Source organism: Lissotriton helveticus, chromosome 2_1 (genome assembly GCF_964261635.1).
Source record: "Lissotriton helveticus chromosome 2_1, aLisHel1.1, whole genome shotgun sequence".
Lineage (NCBI taxonomy): Eukaryota > Metazoa > Chordata > Amphibia > Caudata > Salamandridae > Lissotriton > Lissotriton helveticus.
In genome coordinates, this window is record NC_136059.1 from 401,304,037 (window position 1) to 401,322,938 (window position 18,902).

The following is an 18,902-nucleotide window of genomic DNA, read 5'->3' on the forward strand; positions in this document are numbered from 1 at the left end:
TTAGAGATGTAAGTTGGACTCTTGGAGGATGCCTGGACACAGTCGGTTGAGACACCCAAGGCCGTGGGGCGTCTGGTGAAGGGGTGTCTTTTGGTGTACTTTTTTTTTTTTTTTTACAAGTTCCGGTTGCAGTCAGGGGGTACCCTTCAGGATGATGCTTCAGGAGTCCGTCTTGAAGGAGGTTGCAGATCACCATATCCCAGTTTAGGATCGCTAGGGGGACTACCTTGGGGTTTTGAGCCTTTGGGTGTCTAATGCAGAATCGAGGAGTCGACGGAATCCGGATTCTGGTCTTGGAGTTTTTGTTGAGCAAATCCAGTGCTCATGGGAGACAGTCTGTAAGGTGAGTGCGGGGCAAGGCCTCTGGGGGGCTGCTGGCTGTTGGACACACCAGGTTCTTCTCTGTAGGCATGTTGTAGACGGGACAGGTTGGTAGGGCTGGGGCCAAAGCTGTAAGTGTCCTCTTCTTCCTGGGTCAGCACAGCTCTTCAGTCCTGCTTTTTTCTTCCTAGGATCTGAGGAGGCACGTTTCAGGGTGGCCCCTAAGTACTAGATTTAGAGGTGTTAAAAGCGGTGTGCATGTCAGGACCAATGGGTCCCTTCCATGGGGTGGGTACACCACTCTATAGTGCCACCTTCCAGTGGGAGGGGGGGGCATGAGCCTGTGCCTAATTGGCTGATTCCCCCTCATTTGCAAGATAGAGGGGAAAGAGATTTATACTTCACCTCACCGCCCAAGGTGTGGGGTTGGCAAAGGTAGGCACACCTCTCTTCTTGCTTGGATTTCCCACCAAAGTGGTGGGCAGAACCGGTAGGAGCCAGTTGCTGGGGGCAGCAAAAGGCAGGGACAGCTTCCAAAGGCGCCTCTGAAACTTCCCCTTTGTGGACCCAGCTCATCCTGGGGGAGGAGGCATGACACCAGGATCAGCTTTGTTTCTGTACCCAGAGATTTGAGACTCTCTACCTAGGGGCCCATACACCTTTCTGGTGGCAAATGTCGTGCAGCCATTTGGGAACCACACCTGGACTGGTTGTTTTTCATGGGGCATCTCTAAGATGCCATCTGAGTGCATTTTACATCAAATTCCACACTGGCGTCAGTGTGGGTTTAACGTGCTGAGACGTTTGCTACCAAACTTCCTTGGTTTTAGTAAGGCCATTATGGAGCTGTGGAGTTCACAATGACCAACTCCCAGACCATATACTCCTTATGGCTTTACAACACTTACAATGTCTAAAAATGGTGTTAGACACTCTGGGTGTACAGGGCTCATTCCACTGTACCCTCACCTGAGTGCAAGTGGACCATGCTAGAGGGGCGCCTTACCTAGGCCTCAGGCAGTCTATTGTAGGCATGACACAACGGGATGTGTTCCCTGTCGAAACATCAATTTTCTCTGCACCAAAACATGCAGCTTGCAATGGCATTGTGAGGTGTCAAGGTACAGGGCCTCTTAAGGGTGGCACAATAGCTGCTGCAGCCCTTAGAGGACTTATCTGATCACATTGCCCATGGTACCTATGGTACCTTTTACAAGGGACTTACCTGTGTCCAGAGATGTGCCAATTGTGGGTACAAATTTACAGTTTTGGGAACAAACACAGGCCCTGGGAGCCTGAATGGCAGGGATACAGGGCACATCGTCAGACTGCATCAGATGTCGGGCGAAAGGTGTGTGGGGAGGGGAGGGATAACCATGTAAAAAGGGGCATTTTACTACACTGGTTATCTGGATTGATGACTGGATAGATCTCTAGTCAAATACTGCTCTGGGGATATCATTTTCTCAGTCACCATACTGACACTTGCTCCTGTATAGTGCTTCCATTCTAACCCCAATAATAAGTGGTTGGTGTCTGTATTTTTCCACATTACTGGGCCAGACTGCCAGGGCAGCTACACCTGCCACACCATCTGAGATTAAAGTGGCTTCCATGTGCTCTCTGACCTGGTCAAGGCACACCAAGGATCCTATTTGGAGACTCGCCACCCCAGTATAACTGGGGATGCACTAGAGAAAGCTGTTGACAAGATGAGTCTCCAGTTCATTGTTCTTTGGCTTTAAAATTCAAACACCAAACCTTTTTGAAATCCCAGTTCTTACCCTGGTACCCACCCTTGGTTTGTGAAGTGTCTCAGGGGCCCATCCTCTTGAACAGGTTTTTGGGGGTCTTTGGAAGAGAGACTACTTTTTTCTTAGACTGTCCCACATCTTTCCCTTGGGGTGAGATTAGCAACCCCTTTCTTTTGGTCACCTATTCCATGAGACTTTTTGGACACTCTAGTCTTGACCCAATGCCACCTTTCTTCCCCTAACTCCTGGGCAGAAATCAATCCTAGGCCCACCAAGTATTGGTGCAACTTTTCAGAAGTACAGATAATCAACAGATGCTCTTTCATAACTAAAATTATAAAGCCCCTCATAATCTTGCACCTGACTTCCTTTGAACCAACCATCTAGTGTTTTGACTGAGAAGTCTACGAAGCCAGGCCAGGACTGACTCCAGGTTTTCTGAGTCTCCCTGCACTTAATTCTATACTGCTCAGTGGTGAGTCCAAAGCCCTCAATCAGGGTTCCCTTCATGAGGTCATAGGACTCCGCATCTGTCTCATTAAGTGTCAGGAGTCTATCCTTGCATTTGCCTTAGAAAAGCTCTCAGAGTTGAGACCCATTGCTTTTGACTGAGTTTCCTCATCTTATAAGCCCTCTCAAAGGCTGTAAACCATTTGGTGATTTCAACATGTTTAGGGACAATCTCTTTGGGGATATTGGGGGCAAAAGCTTCATTTTTCTCCCTATTTATGATTTTGCTGCCACTAGCGATTGGTACTAGGCCAATCTCAGCCCTTTCATTTTCGATGGACAAGATTTTGGCCTTGAGGGCTACACTTCTAGCTAGTTTTTTAAGCTGATGGTCTTCGTCTTCTGCTTCTTCTGGGGTACTGTTAGAAGTACTCCCAGTTAGGGGTATCTGAGGAATCATCATCATCATCATCATCCTCACTGAAGTGTTGTCTCCTGTATTAAAATTGTGTTCCATTGCCAAGGCTGTATTGTGTTTAGCAAGCAACTCCTGGAGATGTGCCTTAAGGGGTTTAGGCCCCATGTCCATGTCACAAGCTTTACAGGGGTTCTCAAGTTGCACTAACTTAAGGTTTTTGTAGGGGGCCAGGTTGAGCTCCTGGCTAGTACCCTGTGTGTCAGACATGTTTTTAAAACAGTTATTGTGCTATTTCCTCACTTTTGGTATTTCTTTAGCACTGGTCGGTCTCATCGGGCTTTTCTGGCATTTTACGGTTGTAAAGAGAATTTAATTTGTTTTCTGATTTACCGGGATATTCTTCGTTTTTCCTCTTTAAAGCATTGAACTTTGCTCTACAGACTTATTTTTAGTATACTTTTATAGTTAATTTCACACGTTATTGACTCTGTAAACATCATGGATGGTATATTTTGATTTTACATCTTTGCATTTGACATAATTTAAAGAGTTGTGATGAACATATTTCCTGGATCATCGATTATTGGCATTTTGGCTAATTTTCCCCTTGATGAATGGCGCTGACCCGAAATGTATTAGGATGTATGTTATGGGATTCCCTTAACAAAATGAATAGCTGATTCATGTCTTCACGTGTGATTTCGCAGCACGAACAATATGATTTGTAGGAAGCGAGGCGAGAGGGCGGGTAGCAGCTCAGTCACTCCCCCTCCATCATCCCCCCCTTTCCCCCCCCCACCCCCCACCACCCTTTCATTCTACTCCCAGAGGAAATCAACTGGGAGATGGGTATTGAAAGGAAGGACTAAGGCCCTTGTCAATCCCCACTTCTTAGTTCATTTCGTACAGCTTCTTTGCCACAAAATGATTGTGGCAATGAAAATCATTGTGAGAGGAAGGAGCTGTGTGTTCGAAGATTATTGGATTTTTTTTTTTATGCAAAGAAAACCTTCAGATCGGGTCGGGCTCGTTCCTGAGGCAAAGAACTGTGTCTATGCCTACCACTGAGCCGGAGGCTTATTGGAATCTGATCTTGGCCGTTGAAAAAATTAAAACCGGTGTGACTTTTTTTTTCCAGGTTTACAATTTTGTGCCCCAGCATGGAGCCAGATGCTGTTTGTATTTTTTCGTACCATAAAAATAAAAGTCCAAGCAGCATTGATTGACCGCGTTTCTGAGGCACAGACATACAGATCCTTCATCTCACAATGTTACTCTATCGGTGACCCCGTTAGAGTTATTGTGAGATGAAAGATCCAGGTGTCTGTGCCCCCCAAGAAATGCCAGATGTTTGGATTTTGTCTTAGCCTAAGAAAAATTAAATACGCCTCAGACTTCTTTCTGAGGCACAAACATCTGCAATCTCTTTGCTATCATTTGTTTTCCTCTCCTGTGTTATCTCTAATCCTCTTGCCCATCCACAGTTATTTTCCTCCACCTGTGACTCCTGCTTGTGGGGCAGAACTGGAAAAGCATGGAGCTGCAGAGGAAAACAAGTGGCCAGTACAGTAACAGATTGATGCTCAAAACCAGGAGAAACAGAGAAGGGCCTGACTGACGGAAGGAAGCAGCAGCAAAAGTAGCACAGCTGGTTTCCGGTCTGTGCAGTAAAACCTTCTGCTTACCGTAGTTTTCTTTCAAAAAGGCCCTCGTCTAATGTTTGTAGGTACATCCCATGCGCAAAGAGAAATGACTGCAAGGACACATATTAAAGGAAACCTAACGTGGAACACTGAGCTTTACTGCAGGTTGGATAGCGCTCATATTTTCAGATTGAGTTCCTTTTTGACACCCATATCGATCACCTTCAGCTTTTAACATCGGATCTGGTGGATATTGAAATAAAAAAGGCTTTCAAATGCTTGGGAAGTCGAAGACGAGTTCCTGTGTTAAGTACTTCGTTTCAGTATTGGGAATCGGTAGACATTAAACCTTGGCAGTACGTTTCATCACAACCCAAGCATTCTACAGTGAAATTCATCCTGTTTTCTTTTAAAGTTCATACTCTATGATCATAATGCGATCATGAAAGTATACTGAACTTTTGTTGTTTCCCTTAACAGTTACAAGGCTGTGGTGCTTGCAGCAAATAACTTTGGTCGTTTTTTCACCGGTCAGATCACAGCTGCTGGCAAGGTCCCTCCAGCTAAGGTATGTCTCTTTTATGTAAGGGTTCTAATGCTAAGATTTCTTTCTGCACTTTTCACATGTGAATATTCACACACCACGTATTTGTAATGTGTGCTCTGCTTAAGACGAGCTTTCATTTCAGGCTGACGTGTTTGAAATTTGGTAAGCAGGTGTTTTGTATCCTCCTCCCCCATTTCAATATTGTGCTTCCACCAGGGCACTGGTAAGCAGGTTTTTTTCTTTCTAGCAGCTGCCTCTTTTCATACTCCCCAGTACTACATCTTAGTGTAAAAATTTACTCCAGTATCTATGTTGTTCTGGTTTTCAGGCTGCTGAACATTTCTAAAATTCACTGAAACCTTCCTATATTAACTCTTTGAACATGAGAGAGTTTATCAGTCTCTTATTCACCTGCCAGAGGTATTACCCATTTCTTTCTGCAAATATGAGAAACTAAACTGAACTGTTGACATGCACTTCAGCTTTGCCTAGCATACTTGAATTGCCCCTATCCGGATCACGTTGTCTGGTTTGCTGACTATCAGCACAACTTACAACATCCTGTCTCAGTCCATGCTGAATATCCCCAGCTGCGCCCTCACAGCATGTGCTGTTGTGCCTCTCTACGAGCATTGCAATCGGATATCTTTAATCCTCTCTATATTTCTGTCAAACGCTCTCCACTCCCCCCCATCTTCTGATACTTTCAGCTTATGTGTCCCTTCCTCAGTAATGTTTTTTTGTTGTTCTACTACACGCTGAATCCTCCCTTCTTGCTTTTAAGTCCACTATTAAATCCCCCCTTCTCGGTGTGGGAGAACTGCACAGCTTGCCTTCCTTAGCTCTTTGTTCTGCTCCACCTGACTTTCCTGCTCTGGTCCTTTGTCTTTATTATGATTTCTGTGTATTGTACTCCTACTGTTTGTTTAATTAAAACAAAAAAAAAGGATTTTCACTATTGATCTGTTGCCAATTTGATGTTTATGGCCCCTTGAATGGTCATGGTTCATAATACAGGGTTTCTGCTCAAGTTGCTTCATTCTAAAGGAATACAAATAAAAATTCAAGCAAAAATGTATATTATGTAATGAAGAAGGAATTTGAACTTTGCGGCTTTGTAAAAGTGGGGTTCCGAAAGATTCATATCTCTTGTGCGGTTTAGAATGTGGTTTAAACTTACATACATTGTTTATTAAAGTTGTGTTGCCATTAAACACTTCCCCTGGTTATCATGGCACTTACCACGTGTGGGATTACTGCTGTTTTGTTGCATGAGGGCAGGTTAAACCACTTCACTGAAATTCCTGTACGTTCTCAATATATTGACCACAAAAAGAAAGTAAACTTGTTAAACATATACACTAGTGAGTAGTAGTCCCTGCCTGCCATTCCAAGAGAAGGCGAGTGCTTGGTCCCTATTTTTGAGGTGAGCAGTTGTGTGCTGAAGTGGAGGGGCTGCAGATTCTTTCTGGCCAGCACAGCCGTCGAGCTAGAGCGGGCTGTCTGACCCAAACACACGTCCCTATGGCACTCTTCCAATGACCCATATACTTGTTTTGGAAACTGGCCCTTATTACTCCTTTGCTTCTTGTTGACGTGAAATGGATCACAGACCCTTGCCACGATCATCTCTGCTGGAGCTCTGCTTGTCCCAAGGTACCGGATTCGACTGAGTGATCTACCAAGGATACAATCCAGACTCCGGAGAATAGAGTTGTTCGTCAAAGTAAACATGAAACTGCAGTTGTTTTTGCCAGACTGTAATGAAATGCAGAACTATGCAGTCTTCCCTTTCCAGCGTGTTTTTCATAGCCCTAAGAATAAAACTGATTTAACGAGGTATAGTGTTGTCGAAGCTGTTTGAGCCAAAGTGGTCACATTGAAGAATAAATCTAGGACATTGTGTTCCCCAAATGTTGCATATCACTACGTAACACATTTGCAGCGATACTCCATATTTGAGTCGCGCCCCTTCATGCCATGGGTCTTGATTCGTATGCGGTTATAAAATTGTAATTTGCAGTTGGACAAATACTTTCACATTTGTACAGTATAAGTTATAAAACTTCATTGCTGTCTTGTTTTTATTTGTTCCTTGATACGTTGGAATAACGCAACAGTGTAAATGAGAGCGCCCATGTGTTTTTTTTCTTTCTTTTCAATAATAGGTTCTCATCATTGGTGGTGGAGTTGCTGGATTAGCTGCAGCAGGAGCGGCTAGGTCTATGGGAGCCGTTGTGCGTGGTTTTGACACCAGGTAGGTGGAGACTTATTTTTTTTTTTACATGAAACGGAACTGGTATTATAAATTGAGTTTTAAACTGTGTATAATTAGAGCTGCCTGGTACTGCATCCTTTCAGACTTTTAAATAAATACAGACCAGCCTTTTCTCCCTCACGTCCAGGCAAGTATAATGTTTAAACTTTATATACATTGGTGCAGATATCCTTTGATTTGGGTATTGTAGCAAAATACATTACATATATCTCCATCAAAGTAAAGTGCCTTTTGTGTTCTATGTAGCTTGTAATGATACCTGATTTGTAGATTAGACCATTTGATGAACCTGTGCACAAATATATGAACCAGTATGATTTTTTTCTTTGGTGCTGGTTCTTTTTCTGAGAAACTGAGTAACTTTTCTATATAGATAAAAATAAATTATTGAAGTTTATAGCCTATCCTATTCTGGGCATTTTTTATGGACTTTGGTTCACACAGATAGAATAAAGCCAGTCTTTACACATCACCGAGTGCCTAACATTGATAAGTATTCTTTGTCTTTAAGTTTTGTGAATATGTAGTAGAAGATGGGTTCATACGGTAAGACTAGACTCAAGTTTATTGTGGACTGTGTTTAACCAGCCAGGCATCTCTGTGCTTTCTATAGGTTTCTTTTCTAGAATGTTTGCAGTACTGTGTGTGCTACTAGGCTGCATTCCTATAGCCTGCTTTCTTTCCCACAGCAATAACTCTTACTTTTTTTTTTAATGCAACATTAGAGCAGCTGCTTTGGAGCAGTTCAAGTCTCTCGGTGCTGAGCCATTGGAGGTGGATCTGAAAGAATCTGGGGAAGGACAAGGAGGCTACGCCAGGGAAATGTCCAAGGAATTCATTGAAGCAGAGATGCAGCTCTTCGCTAAACAGTGCAAAGAAGTTGACATTATCATCACCACGGCTCTTATTCCTGGTATGAGTCGTAAAGGCGTCTTATTTAAAAAAATATAAAAAATAAACCTTTTACTGTCTTTTAGAGAAAAGGAAAATTATGTTTTCAAACAAGTGTGGACTGTAAAAGATTGTGGTTATTTTTCTGAAATGCTCTTCTCCATTGTGGGACCTAAATTGTAGTAATTTTCTAACCAGTTGCATGTGAGATTCTGTTTTTTAAAATTATAAGACTTTGGTCTAAATTGGGAAAAAAAAGTCTGTGTGGGAAAAACTATTTTCTGACGTGGATAAAAACATATAGCTTACATTCGAGATGTAGTTGGCACTGTTGGCAATACGCGTTAGGGTGTGGAAACCTGATGCTGTGCTTGCTGATGAGGACTGTCGTATGGTTGGGCGCTAGTTTGAACACTTAGTGCTGTTTTTCTCGTAGGAAGTCTGAGATATGGAGATGCCTGGGCTCAGATCCCCCCTGTGTGAAATGGGAGGGTTGTGCCTTGATGGCAGTTGGTTTATGGTGTTTGGAAGCACAAATCTTAATATGTGCCAGAAGATGCTCGGAGCTTAGCTTAAGCACACTTACCTGCTTTGGCCCATAGTCAGGGGGAGTGTTGATGTTGGCAGCATTAGCAGGCCCATTCATTGGTGGCTGTGGGGGGTGGAGATTCCTAGCTGTTAGCAGCAGAGGAGAGTGGATAAATAGGTAATGGTACGTGAATGGTGTGTGGGTGAGAAGGGGTTTATGTGCACCTTTGTGTTGGTGACTGGTACAGAACGATTTTATACAATGCTTAAATTATTAAACATTGTTTTCAAATGGCCCTGTGTGCTACATATGGTATCTCTGCAATGTATTTGTAGCCCCGTTTCAGCTTTTTCACTTTTGGCAACGTAGATGTTTCAAACACAGTTTACTGGTTGATTTGTGAGCCTCTTTCATAAATGCTGATGTTCTGCTGTGGTAGCAACTGGAAGTGGTCATCTGTATGTAAACCAAGTCTACTCTAGCTTCATTTATATTGTGTTTGTTTCGAGCTTGCTTGCATGCATGTAAGAAAGCAGGGTGAATTTGGGAAGTGCAAATGGTAGAAGGTTTTCACGTATTAAAAGTACTCGGCTAACATTAACTCCTCTTTATGCTATGTTCTGCTTCAGTATTCTGCTCAAAGTGATGATTAGATATTTTTTCTTGATATATTTTTACCCCCGGCTCAGTATAAGATGCAACTCTTGGTTGGGTTAAATTGTTTTCTCTTGTTGCTCTTAGTGTGACTTCACTTGTATTAAACGTAAGGTTTCTCTAAACCTTTTTAAAGGCGTTTTTTCCCCGATTTTTTTCTTAATGTATCCTCTGAACTGTCTTGGACAGTTTTATCTGCTTTGCTTCCCTTACCAATAGTACACTGGTGTTTCCACTGATTCTCATTTCCCTCATGTATGCAGTGTTAAATATAGCTCCACTATAACAGTAACTTTGTTTTTACTTTACAGGTAAGAGGGCCCCCATTTTGTTCCGTAAAGATATGATTGAATTGATGAAGGAAGGCTCTGTTGTTGTTGATCTTGCTTCTGAAGCTGGAGGAAACATTGAAACTACCAAGCCAGGAGAGTTATATGTGCATAAGGTTGGTGTTAAAAAACTTTGTGTGTTTGTCTTCGTGCTTTGACACATTTCACAAGAAAACCTCAATGTATGCAGTTAGGTCGTAGTTTATTTTAAAATACATTTTTATTTTATTTAGCATCAACTGTAAACATTGACATAACTGCAACAACAAAATTGCACTTAGACCTCATTCTGCCACCGGGTAATTCCCACTTCTGGTGACCTTCGGAGGGACACAAATTAAAGTACAAACATAATTACATCTAAGACCCTGGTTCACATAACGGCAGGGCCGCCTCTCACACCCCACCCACCCTCCCTCCCTTCCGGGTCCAGCAAGGTACTATTTAGCCGATACCCCAGTTGCAGTGGATTGGGTGTCCCCGTCGTTCGGACTCAGACCATCGTGTCTCATCGAACTACCCCATATTTTCTTGACCTTTTTGGGGTAACCTCTACTTTTGTATGTCACCCCCTCTGCAGCCATGTACAGATCCATACCCCCCTTTCCATTCTTATAGTGTAGGGGGTACTTGTGCGCCCCAGTGACCAGCAATATCTCGCTTGTCCACTACCAGGCCCAGTGCGTTGAAGAGAAGTTTGGGTCGGGGAGCATCTCAGTTAGGTCATAGTTAAACCCTAGATCAGACCTTTCAATAATTCCTACCTTTTGGCAGATGCGATAAACTTGTTGGTTTTTTTTCCTTTTAACTTTCTCCTCTAGTTTGATGGGCTTTTACAAAAATTCTTATTTTGGCATTCATACTTTTTTGTTCATTAGCTCTGATGGTTTCAAATGGTTTAGATCTATGAAAATGTGTTTAATAATCTGCTCTCCTGCACTTGCACTGTTATATATTTTTTTTTTGCCTGAATTTTCTTAATAGGGTATCACACATGTCGGTTATACGGATCTTCCAAGCAGAATGGCTACACAAGCAAGTACATTGTACTCCAACAACATTACCAAACTTCTGAAGGCCATAAGTCCGGATAAAGACAACTTTTACCTGGACCTGAAGGATCAGTTTGATTATGGCACCATGGACCATGTGGTCAGAGGAACTGTGGTGATGAAGGTTTGTGATTTGCATTAGTAAATCCTTTAGATGTATACATCTTTCCCCAACATGGTTCCAATTTCCCATGACACACTGCTGAATCGTGCCGTGCCAGCCTCTTGGAGTATCCACTCATGGCCTTGAATATCCTAAGGAAAGGCGTCACTCGAGTGTACCAGAAATATTTAGCTTTACTGCTTTGCTTATGAAACAAAGATTTAGATAGTGTGCACAATCTAGATATGCATTTTGACCAGGGTCTTGGCCACGTATTAAGTCCATTGTTGGCTTCAATAAATGTAATAGTTTCTTCCAGATCAACCCGTGTGAATTCTGGCAGTGTAAGGAAAAAAGCTGGTGCCTATGAACTACATCATACCTGTGAACTACATCATAGTGTTACCACCACCAGTCACTGCATGGCTGGATGGAATGGACTGTAATGGAGGTACATGGACTCTGCAAAGGTTATATAATGGTAGAATTTGCCTAGAACTTTGCTAAATTATTGGTACCTTGGAAGAGCTTTCACAGGGTGAACTGAAATCCTCAGTGGTTTTTAATAGTCTGTAGGATGTGTAACTGTAGATAAATATTCTCTGTGTACTCTTGTCATCTAGATTTGGACCTGGGCGTTGCAAGTTGTTTTTGTTGAAGAAGTCTTTCAAGTTAAGGGTTTTCAAGTGACTTCTCCCTTAGTAGATTTTTTGCTCATGGGCAGCGACTCCATTGTTAGTTTTTCTCCGATATATCGGGTTCAGACGTGTACCGACCAGTCTCCTGGATTCAACATGCACCACGTTTGTTTTTTAGTCTTTTGTTGTGCAGCCCTGCCACTCCTGCTTCCAAAATACACTTTTGTGGTGACTGCCACTTTCCTCGATTTCTCCTTCACAATAACGAAAATCTTAGACTGTTCTGCAGCATTGGATCCCCAATCCTGAAAGTGCATGCTTTCTGTTTCCAGCCTTGTACATCGGAGAATGTTGGTGCATAGTAGGTGATGGAACAGATGCCTTCAAGAAATGCCCTCGATGCCACGCTAATTATCCTTGAGCTGACCACCAAAGCAACTGCAAACTCTGTCCGTCCCTAGATCATAACAAGGCTGAGTGTTTTTGTGTCTCACATTTCGTTATCTGAGACAGGCTCTGGGCCCACATCAAAATGTAGAAACAACCAGCTGAAGAAGCCCCATGCATCTTCAGGACACCTGGTGCATAAGTGGAAGATGACGTGGAATCTTAGGACGTCCCGGACTTCCATCCCAGCCTTGACGTCGCGTCCTGTGCATACGAGACTGATGACAAAGGAGGTGTGTCATCTACCCTAGCTGGTGCTGGTCCCCACACAAAGACCACTTCCAGACTTTTTTTTTTATAAACACAATTTTATTTGAGTCGACAGGTATGTATTTACATTATGCATTCCAACAATTTCAAATACAGTATACATCCATATTTGTGGCTTCATTCTTATACATTTACTGATTAAGTCGCATGTTACATCACCATTCAGGTAGTCTAACCAAGCATAGGTATCCCAATATGCTTGGAGGTGCACACCCGGATAGATCAGTCCATTGTCATTTATAATCCCCGAACACCCACCCTAATAATCCCACCCGCAATACTACCCTCCCTCCCTCCCAACTGTAAACTTAGCCGCTTCTTTTCCAATCGTCCCCTTCCGGGGCGAGTGCCCTGTGGGCCAATTATACTAATAATGAGCGAGAGAACTCCGGGGGGGCTAAGCTGGGGGAGGGGTGGGGGACGGGACAGGAATGGAAAGAAAAGCGGGGGGTAGGGAGGGGGAGGACAGGACAGGAATGGACAGGAATGCAAAGAAAAGCAGGTGGGGAGAACCCCTCTATGCCCAGACTGCAACTCACTCGAGAACCAGGCATTATTTATCTAGTCTGTCAACAGACCCATAGGCTTTATTGTGTCCCCGTCTGTTTCCACTTCAAACTGCTCTATTAACTGAGCCCACTCAAGAGAAATCGGCCTCTTTCTCAGACGTCTATATTCTTCGCGTCTGAGCGCTTCCACTTCCTCTGCCGCCCATCTGATGACCTCCTCCCTCCATTTGCCTTCCTGTGGCGCTGTGCGAGATTTCCATCGCTGCGTTAATCGTTTGGCGAGCATCAGGGCCAAGCCCGTGAATCGGCGAAGCAATTTCGCTTTCTTCGGAAGCAGGAAAAGTCCTAGCAAACACGCCTCCATAGTATCCCAAGGGGAGCGTTCAGTTAGCTGGGATAGACCTCGGGTAACCTCTGACAAAAACCTCCCCAACGTAGAGCACGACCATATCCTGTGAGTAAAATCAGCGGGTTGGTGGGAACATCGGGGGATAGTGCAGAGGCAGCGGGATACATCTTCTGAATTGCCTGCGGTGTTAAGGTAAGCCCTGTGACCACACTCAGACTTGAGTATGGTCAAAGCAGAGGCACACAGTAACACTCATAACAGAGCAGTCCGAACCAGAGGATCACTGTTGAGTCGGGCTTGCAGTCCTGTACAAAAGAAATGATACCAAAGGCATCCGAGCTGAAACTGGACTCTCCTAAAGGTGTTGATCCCGGTCTGCCTTCAGATCCAAAGAGCGCTTCCAGCACTTAGCCTAGACACTCTTAGAAGCCAGCGGCACATGTCCGTCTGCACCTTTGTAGTATTGCACCATCAACAAGACGTTTTTTCAAACTCTCAGGAGGAATAAGCCTACCACACCGCAAAAGAATACCATCCTCTACAGTGAGCTAATCAGCAACCTTAACATAGGTTTGGAAATGTCCAGAAACATTCTTTTCTTTTGGCCAACCGGATTTCAAGTAATTTATAACTTGAACAAGTACCTCATCCTTTAACAACTCCTTTTTCCACTCAACTTCATTGATAGCACACATTCCTTCAAGATCCAAAGCAGCAACAAAACAATCCTCTAGATCATCTTCCTTTTCAAAATCACAATCATTCCCAGATATAGGAAAACGTGAAAAATAATCCGCCCTAACATTTTTCGAACCAGGCAGATAGACGATGTCAAAATCATATTGTAGTAACTTCGTAGACAACCTAGCAATCCTAGGAGTATGCTCCTTAATCTTCTCCCCAGACAAAATAGAGACTAGAGGATTATGGTCCGTACGAATCACAAAATGACTACCCCAAAGAAAAGAGTTGAACTTCCTGACTGCCCACCAGCAAGCCAAAAGCTCTTTCTCAATGACAGAGAAATTCACCTCATCCCCACGCAACACTCTCGAAGCATATGCAATGGTATTGTCAATTTGGCCATTCCTTTGAGTGAGCACTGCCCCAAGACCGAAACCACTCGCATCCACAGTCACTACACATTCTTTATTAGGATCAAAAGGTTTAAGCACACTGTCACCCACTAACTGTAATTTAATCCATTGAAAAATTTCTTGACAGTTCTTATCCCAAATAAATGGCACATTCTTCTTTAACATGTTTGTGAGGGGTTGAACTTTAGATGCATAATATTTGATAAATCAGGAGTAAAATTCACTGAGCCCAATAAAAGACTTCAACCCAAATTTATCAACAGGGGGAGAAGCATCTACAATGGCTTTCACCAAACCAGGTCGTGGTTCCACCCCATCATGTGAGACCACATGTCCTACAAATTCCATTTTTTCCTTTAGGAAAACCCATTTCCCACTCTTAAGTACAATACCTTTATCTTGCATGATTTCTAAAACTTGATTCAAAGAAATGTCATGATCCTCTTTGTTCTCGCCAAAAATCAAAACATCATCCTGGAAAACAATTACTCCAGGAGTATCTTTAAACATTTGACTCATTAGTCTTTGGAAAACTGCTGCCGCCGACGCGAGGCCGAACGGCATCCTGCAGTATTGAAAACTCCCGAAAGGAGAGACAAATGCCGTCAAATGTCTAGAGGATTGACTCAACACCACCTGGTGGTAAGCGGAAGCTAAATCCAACTTTGTGAACCACCTTGCACCTCTAGTAAGAGACAACAAATCTGTAATTTTAGTCAAGGGGTGTGAATCTATCCAGATGTTTTTATTGAGACTGCGCAAGTCCACACAGACGCGCAGATCACCATTCCTTTTCCTGGCGACAACAAGAGGAGACAACCACAAGGATGACTCTATCGGTTCTATGACCCCTTTCTTGCACAACCCACTCAACTTCTTTTCCAAACCATCTCTTACGCTGAAAGGGACACTCCTGACCTTATGTTTAACAGGGATAGCCCCATCTTTCACTCTTATCTCGTGGTTAAAACCTTTAATGATTCCAAGACTGTTCCCAAAAACAGTAGGAAACTTGGAAATTAATTTCTCAATATAGTCATTTGACTCTACGACTGCTAACTTTTCAATGTAGTCACAAGATTCTGCGATACTAACCTGTTCTTTGGTACCTGGTCTAAGGATCATCTTAAACAACCCCTGGTGAAACCACCCCAAAATGTTTAACCCCTTTATAGAAACATATATTTTTCCAAAAATGTTCCTTCCCCTGAACTGAATGATATCTTCAAAAAAACCAAGAAGAGCTTTCCTGCGTCCTTCATAAGAAACGGGAGCTCTATCAGGTGGCAGGAGCTTCCTTTCAGGCCAAGTTTCATCAAACAATTCTTGGGTGATCATTGTTACTTTAGCGCCTGAATCTACCAACAGGGAAATAACTTTGTCACCAACACCGAAATCTTCATAAGGGTCAACACATTCTGAAGGGTCCCCAGTGATAACACCATCATCCCGTACCACCACAACCATGTCCCTAAGGTCGTCTTGGATACTGTTAATAGGATCTGAGTCCCTTCCGGTACTTTCACAATATTCTGTGACATTTCCTACCACATTAACATTGTTCTGTCCCTGAGATTTAGTGGTGAAGGTAGAGTTTCCCTGTTTTGAAACTTGACAAATCTTTGCAAAATGACCAAATTTTCCACAATTCCGACAGGTAGAGTTCCTGGCAGGACAAAATTTGTTGTTCTTGTTATGTGAAGGATTACCACATCTATAACATATGTCACTCCTAGAAAAGGCATTTCTCTCAAAACGTTGTGAACTGGGAAAATTGTTTTTCTCAAAACGTTGTTGACCAAAAGCCGCTTTATTATCCTTGTTCTCCTTAGTTCTAACTATGGAAATTGCTTCTTCACATTTCTTCTCAAGTTCCTTCACTTCCTTTTTAGACAACTCTATACTCTTGGCCATACGGATAGTCTCTTCAAGTGTTGGGTTGCCCAACGTAAGTAGTTTTTGTTGAATAGACTTGTCGGAACATTTACAAACATATTGATCTCTAATTAATTGTTCTCTAAAACCCTCAAATTCGCATTCTGCACTCAGCTGCCTTAAACTAGAGACGTATGTTTCAACATCCTCCTCTGGTAGCTGTTCTCTTTTGAAGAATTTGTGTCTAATCACAACAAGACTAGGCTTAACATCAAATCTCAACTCCAGTCTCATTCTAGTTTCGGTGTATTCGTCTACATCTTATTCTGCGTTGTTTCTTGTCAAGGGGATAAGTGTTTATAGATCTCTCTCCCCTCAAAACCTAAAGAATGTAATAATAGACATTTCTTCCTCTCTGCGCGATATCTTGACGCGCCTATTGCACCCAAATAAGTCTCGGATGCATCGAACCATTTTTTCCAAATTATGGGTGGATTTCCTGGGGTCTCCAGAAATGGAGGTGGAGGAGAAACTGATTGCATGCTGAGTAAAATGTGTTTTTTTTTTTTTTTTTTAATGGAGTGTCAGTTAAATCCAAAACTTCATTGGCCTGCCCTGTCGCTGACCATAAGAGATTGAAAATGTGATGAGAAAGATTTTATTTAATCTATACTTCTTTTGTGCAAATGAGTGTCTATGTTTTGTTTTCCTTTAAATGGCATCAGCGTGCAAAAATGGACAAACAGCGTAGACTTCGTTTTATTTACACAAGCGTTGTTATGGTAATGCTTCCTCGAATACATGAAGAGCAGAAGGCATTCAGTATTCAGCGTGCGTGGTGAAGTTTACTGCAGTGTTGCTAAGGTAACGCTTTCTCCAATGCGCGAAGAGCAGACAGGATTCGCCGTACGCGGTTGAGTTTACTGTGTTACCAAGGTAACGCATCAAAATGGCAGACACATGCGTCAGTTGCGTGGAAACGCGCTGCCAACCACCCGCGTCAGAATCTTCAAAGCGCAGTTACGTTGCCAACCACACATACGCGCTGATGACAAGCTGATGACGTTAATTCCCAAAATACGCTTAGGCCTTCTTTTAAACGAAAAATGCCATAAACGCGCTGGAAATAAAGCGGAATAACTTATCTCGCTTTTCTTCAACGTCTGCTGGCTAAATGCTGGTTGGAAAACGGCAAGTCTTCGTACTCCCACGAAGCTTTAACATACACGCTGGAACTCGAGGAAAGTCGAGGTAAGGCAGGTTCTTTACCTTCTCCTGAGCATCGTCGCCAACAATTTTGTAATATTTGTTCAAGGAATACTCGATTAAGTGCTTGAATTAAGAGTTTATTCTGCTCAGGAGAAATACAGCGACATGAGGCAGAAACAGTTGTCAACTGCCAAACAACTAACATTCTAACATAAAGCATGGAACCATCATGAAACAAGGTTTTACCTACAGGTGCCTGAAAGGCACAACACAGAGAATACTACAACCTTCTTTCGCGCCAAAGTCTGGACTGAGACTTCTTCACTGAGTTCTCAAATTTCTAGAACGAGCTCGACCAGAAACAAAAGTAGATTTTCATTTACCCTCACACAGGGAGATTTCCACTGAAGTCCCCCCCCCACACCCCGATCCAATCCCCAAAGACTGTCGCCCTACCAAGGAAAAGGAGGTTCATCTTTGAAGAGGAATTCACTTCACACGTCCCGTTAGAGGCAACACCAACATCCAGGAGGTTTAAGGACACCGCTAAACTCCCTCCTCCTTTCAGTTCACTCCTCCTTCCCTTTCCCCGGCACCACTACCTCCTCCCCCTCTTCCGCAACCCCCCCACCCCCTCTCCATCAACCACATCATTTTTCAATAAGGGGTCTCCAGAATCCTACTTATATGCAGGTAGTCCCTTCAACCAGAGGCTTGTGAGGGCCGGTCCATTCCATTTGCAACTTAAAGGTGACCCATGAGAGGACTGGCATTGTTCCACCATTGAATTCAGACTTAGATCATATCCCAATAAAGGCTTAAAGGCTCCCCCTCAGACAATATTATCGCCCATCACAAGGCAGATATGCATGTCATGCCCGAGAAGGAAGACTTCCAGTCCTGGTGCCAAATGGGCCTCCGGGCAGGCATCCTCCAGGTTTAGGAGAAGCCAGGTTTGCATACCTAAGACTGTGTACTATTTGAGGCGCCCTGCCTTGACATGCTAATCTACTAGCCATCCTGTTTAGAGGAGGTCTAAACACCTCTTGCCAGAGCAGTTATTGTTTCTGACCTCTGAGAGTGGGTCTCTCACCTAGGTGGTCAGAAACTCAACAATGGTGGCAGGCTGGACGGAACCGGTCAGCCAGCACCCTAAAAGACTAGTATGTTTCAGGGGGTAGCTTTAAGGTACCCTCTATATGCACGTATTAATAAATCCCACACTGGAATCTGTGTGGGTTTATTAATATGAGGTGTTAGATACCAAACACCATATCTTTCAGTGAAGCCATTATGTAGCTGGGTAACTCGTTTTGACCAGTGCCGAGTACATACTTTACGATGGCTTCCCTTTTCACTTCAAATATCTAGTATTATAACTAGACATTACAGGGGCATATCTGCTTGTCCAGATATGTGCTCATTTAAAATACAATGCACTCTGCGTTAGGGCTCAAATGCCTACTGTAGAGTTGACTTATATTAAATGCAGTGACTTTGAGATGGTACACAGGGATGTGTCCTGTCATGTTTTCACTT

The 18,902-nt window shown here is 43.2% G+C and overlaps 1 protein-coding gene across 1 annotated transcript in view; it reads left to right on the forward strand.

Moving 5' to 3' along the window:
- The window catches only part of NNT (nicotinamide nucleotide transhydrogenase), a 480,843-nt gene that overhangs the window by 124,578 nt on the left and 337,363 nt on the right, over positions 1-18,902 (forward strand). Inside the window, exons 5-9 of the mRNA XM_078675042.1 lie at positions 5,067-5,154; positions 7,302-7,390; positions 8,137-8,324; positions 9,797-9,930; positions 10,799-10,990. Coding sequence (XP_078531168.1) covers positions 5,067-5,154; positions 7,302-7,390; positions 8,137-8,324; positions 9,797-9,930; positions 10,799-10,990 — 691 coding nt within the window. The remainder of the gene's footprint in view (positions 1-5,066; positions 5,155-7,301; positions 7,391-8,136; positions 8,325-9,796; positions 9,931-10,798; positions 10,991-18,902) is intronic.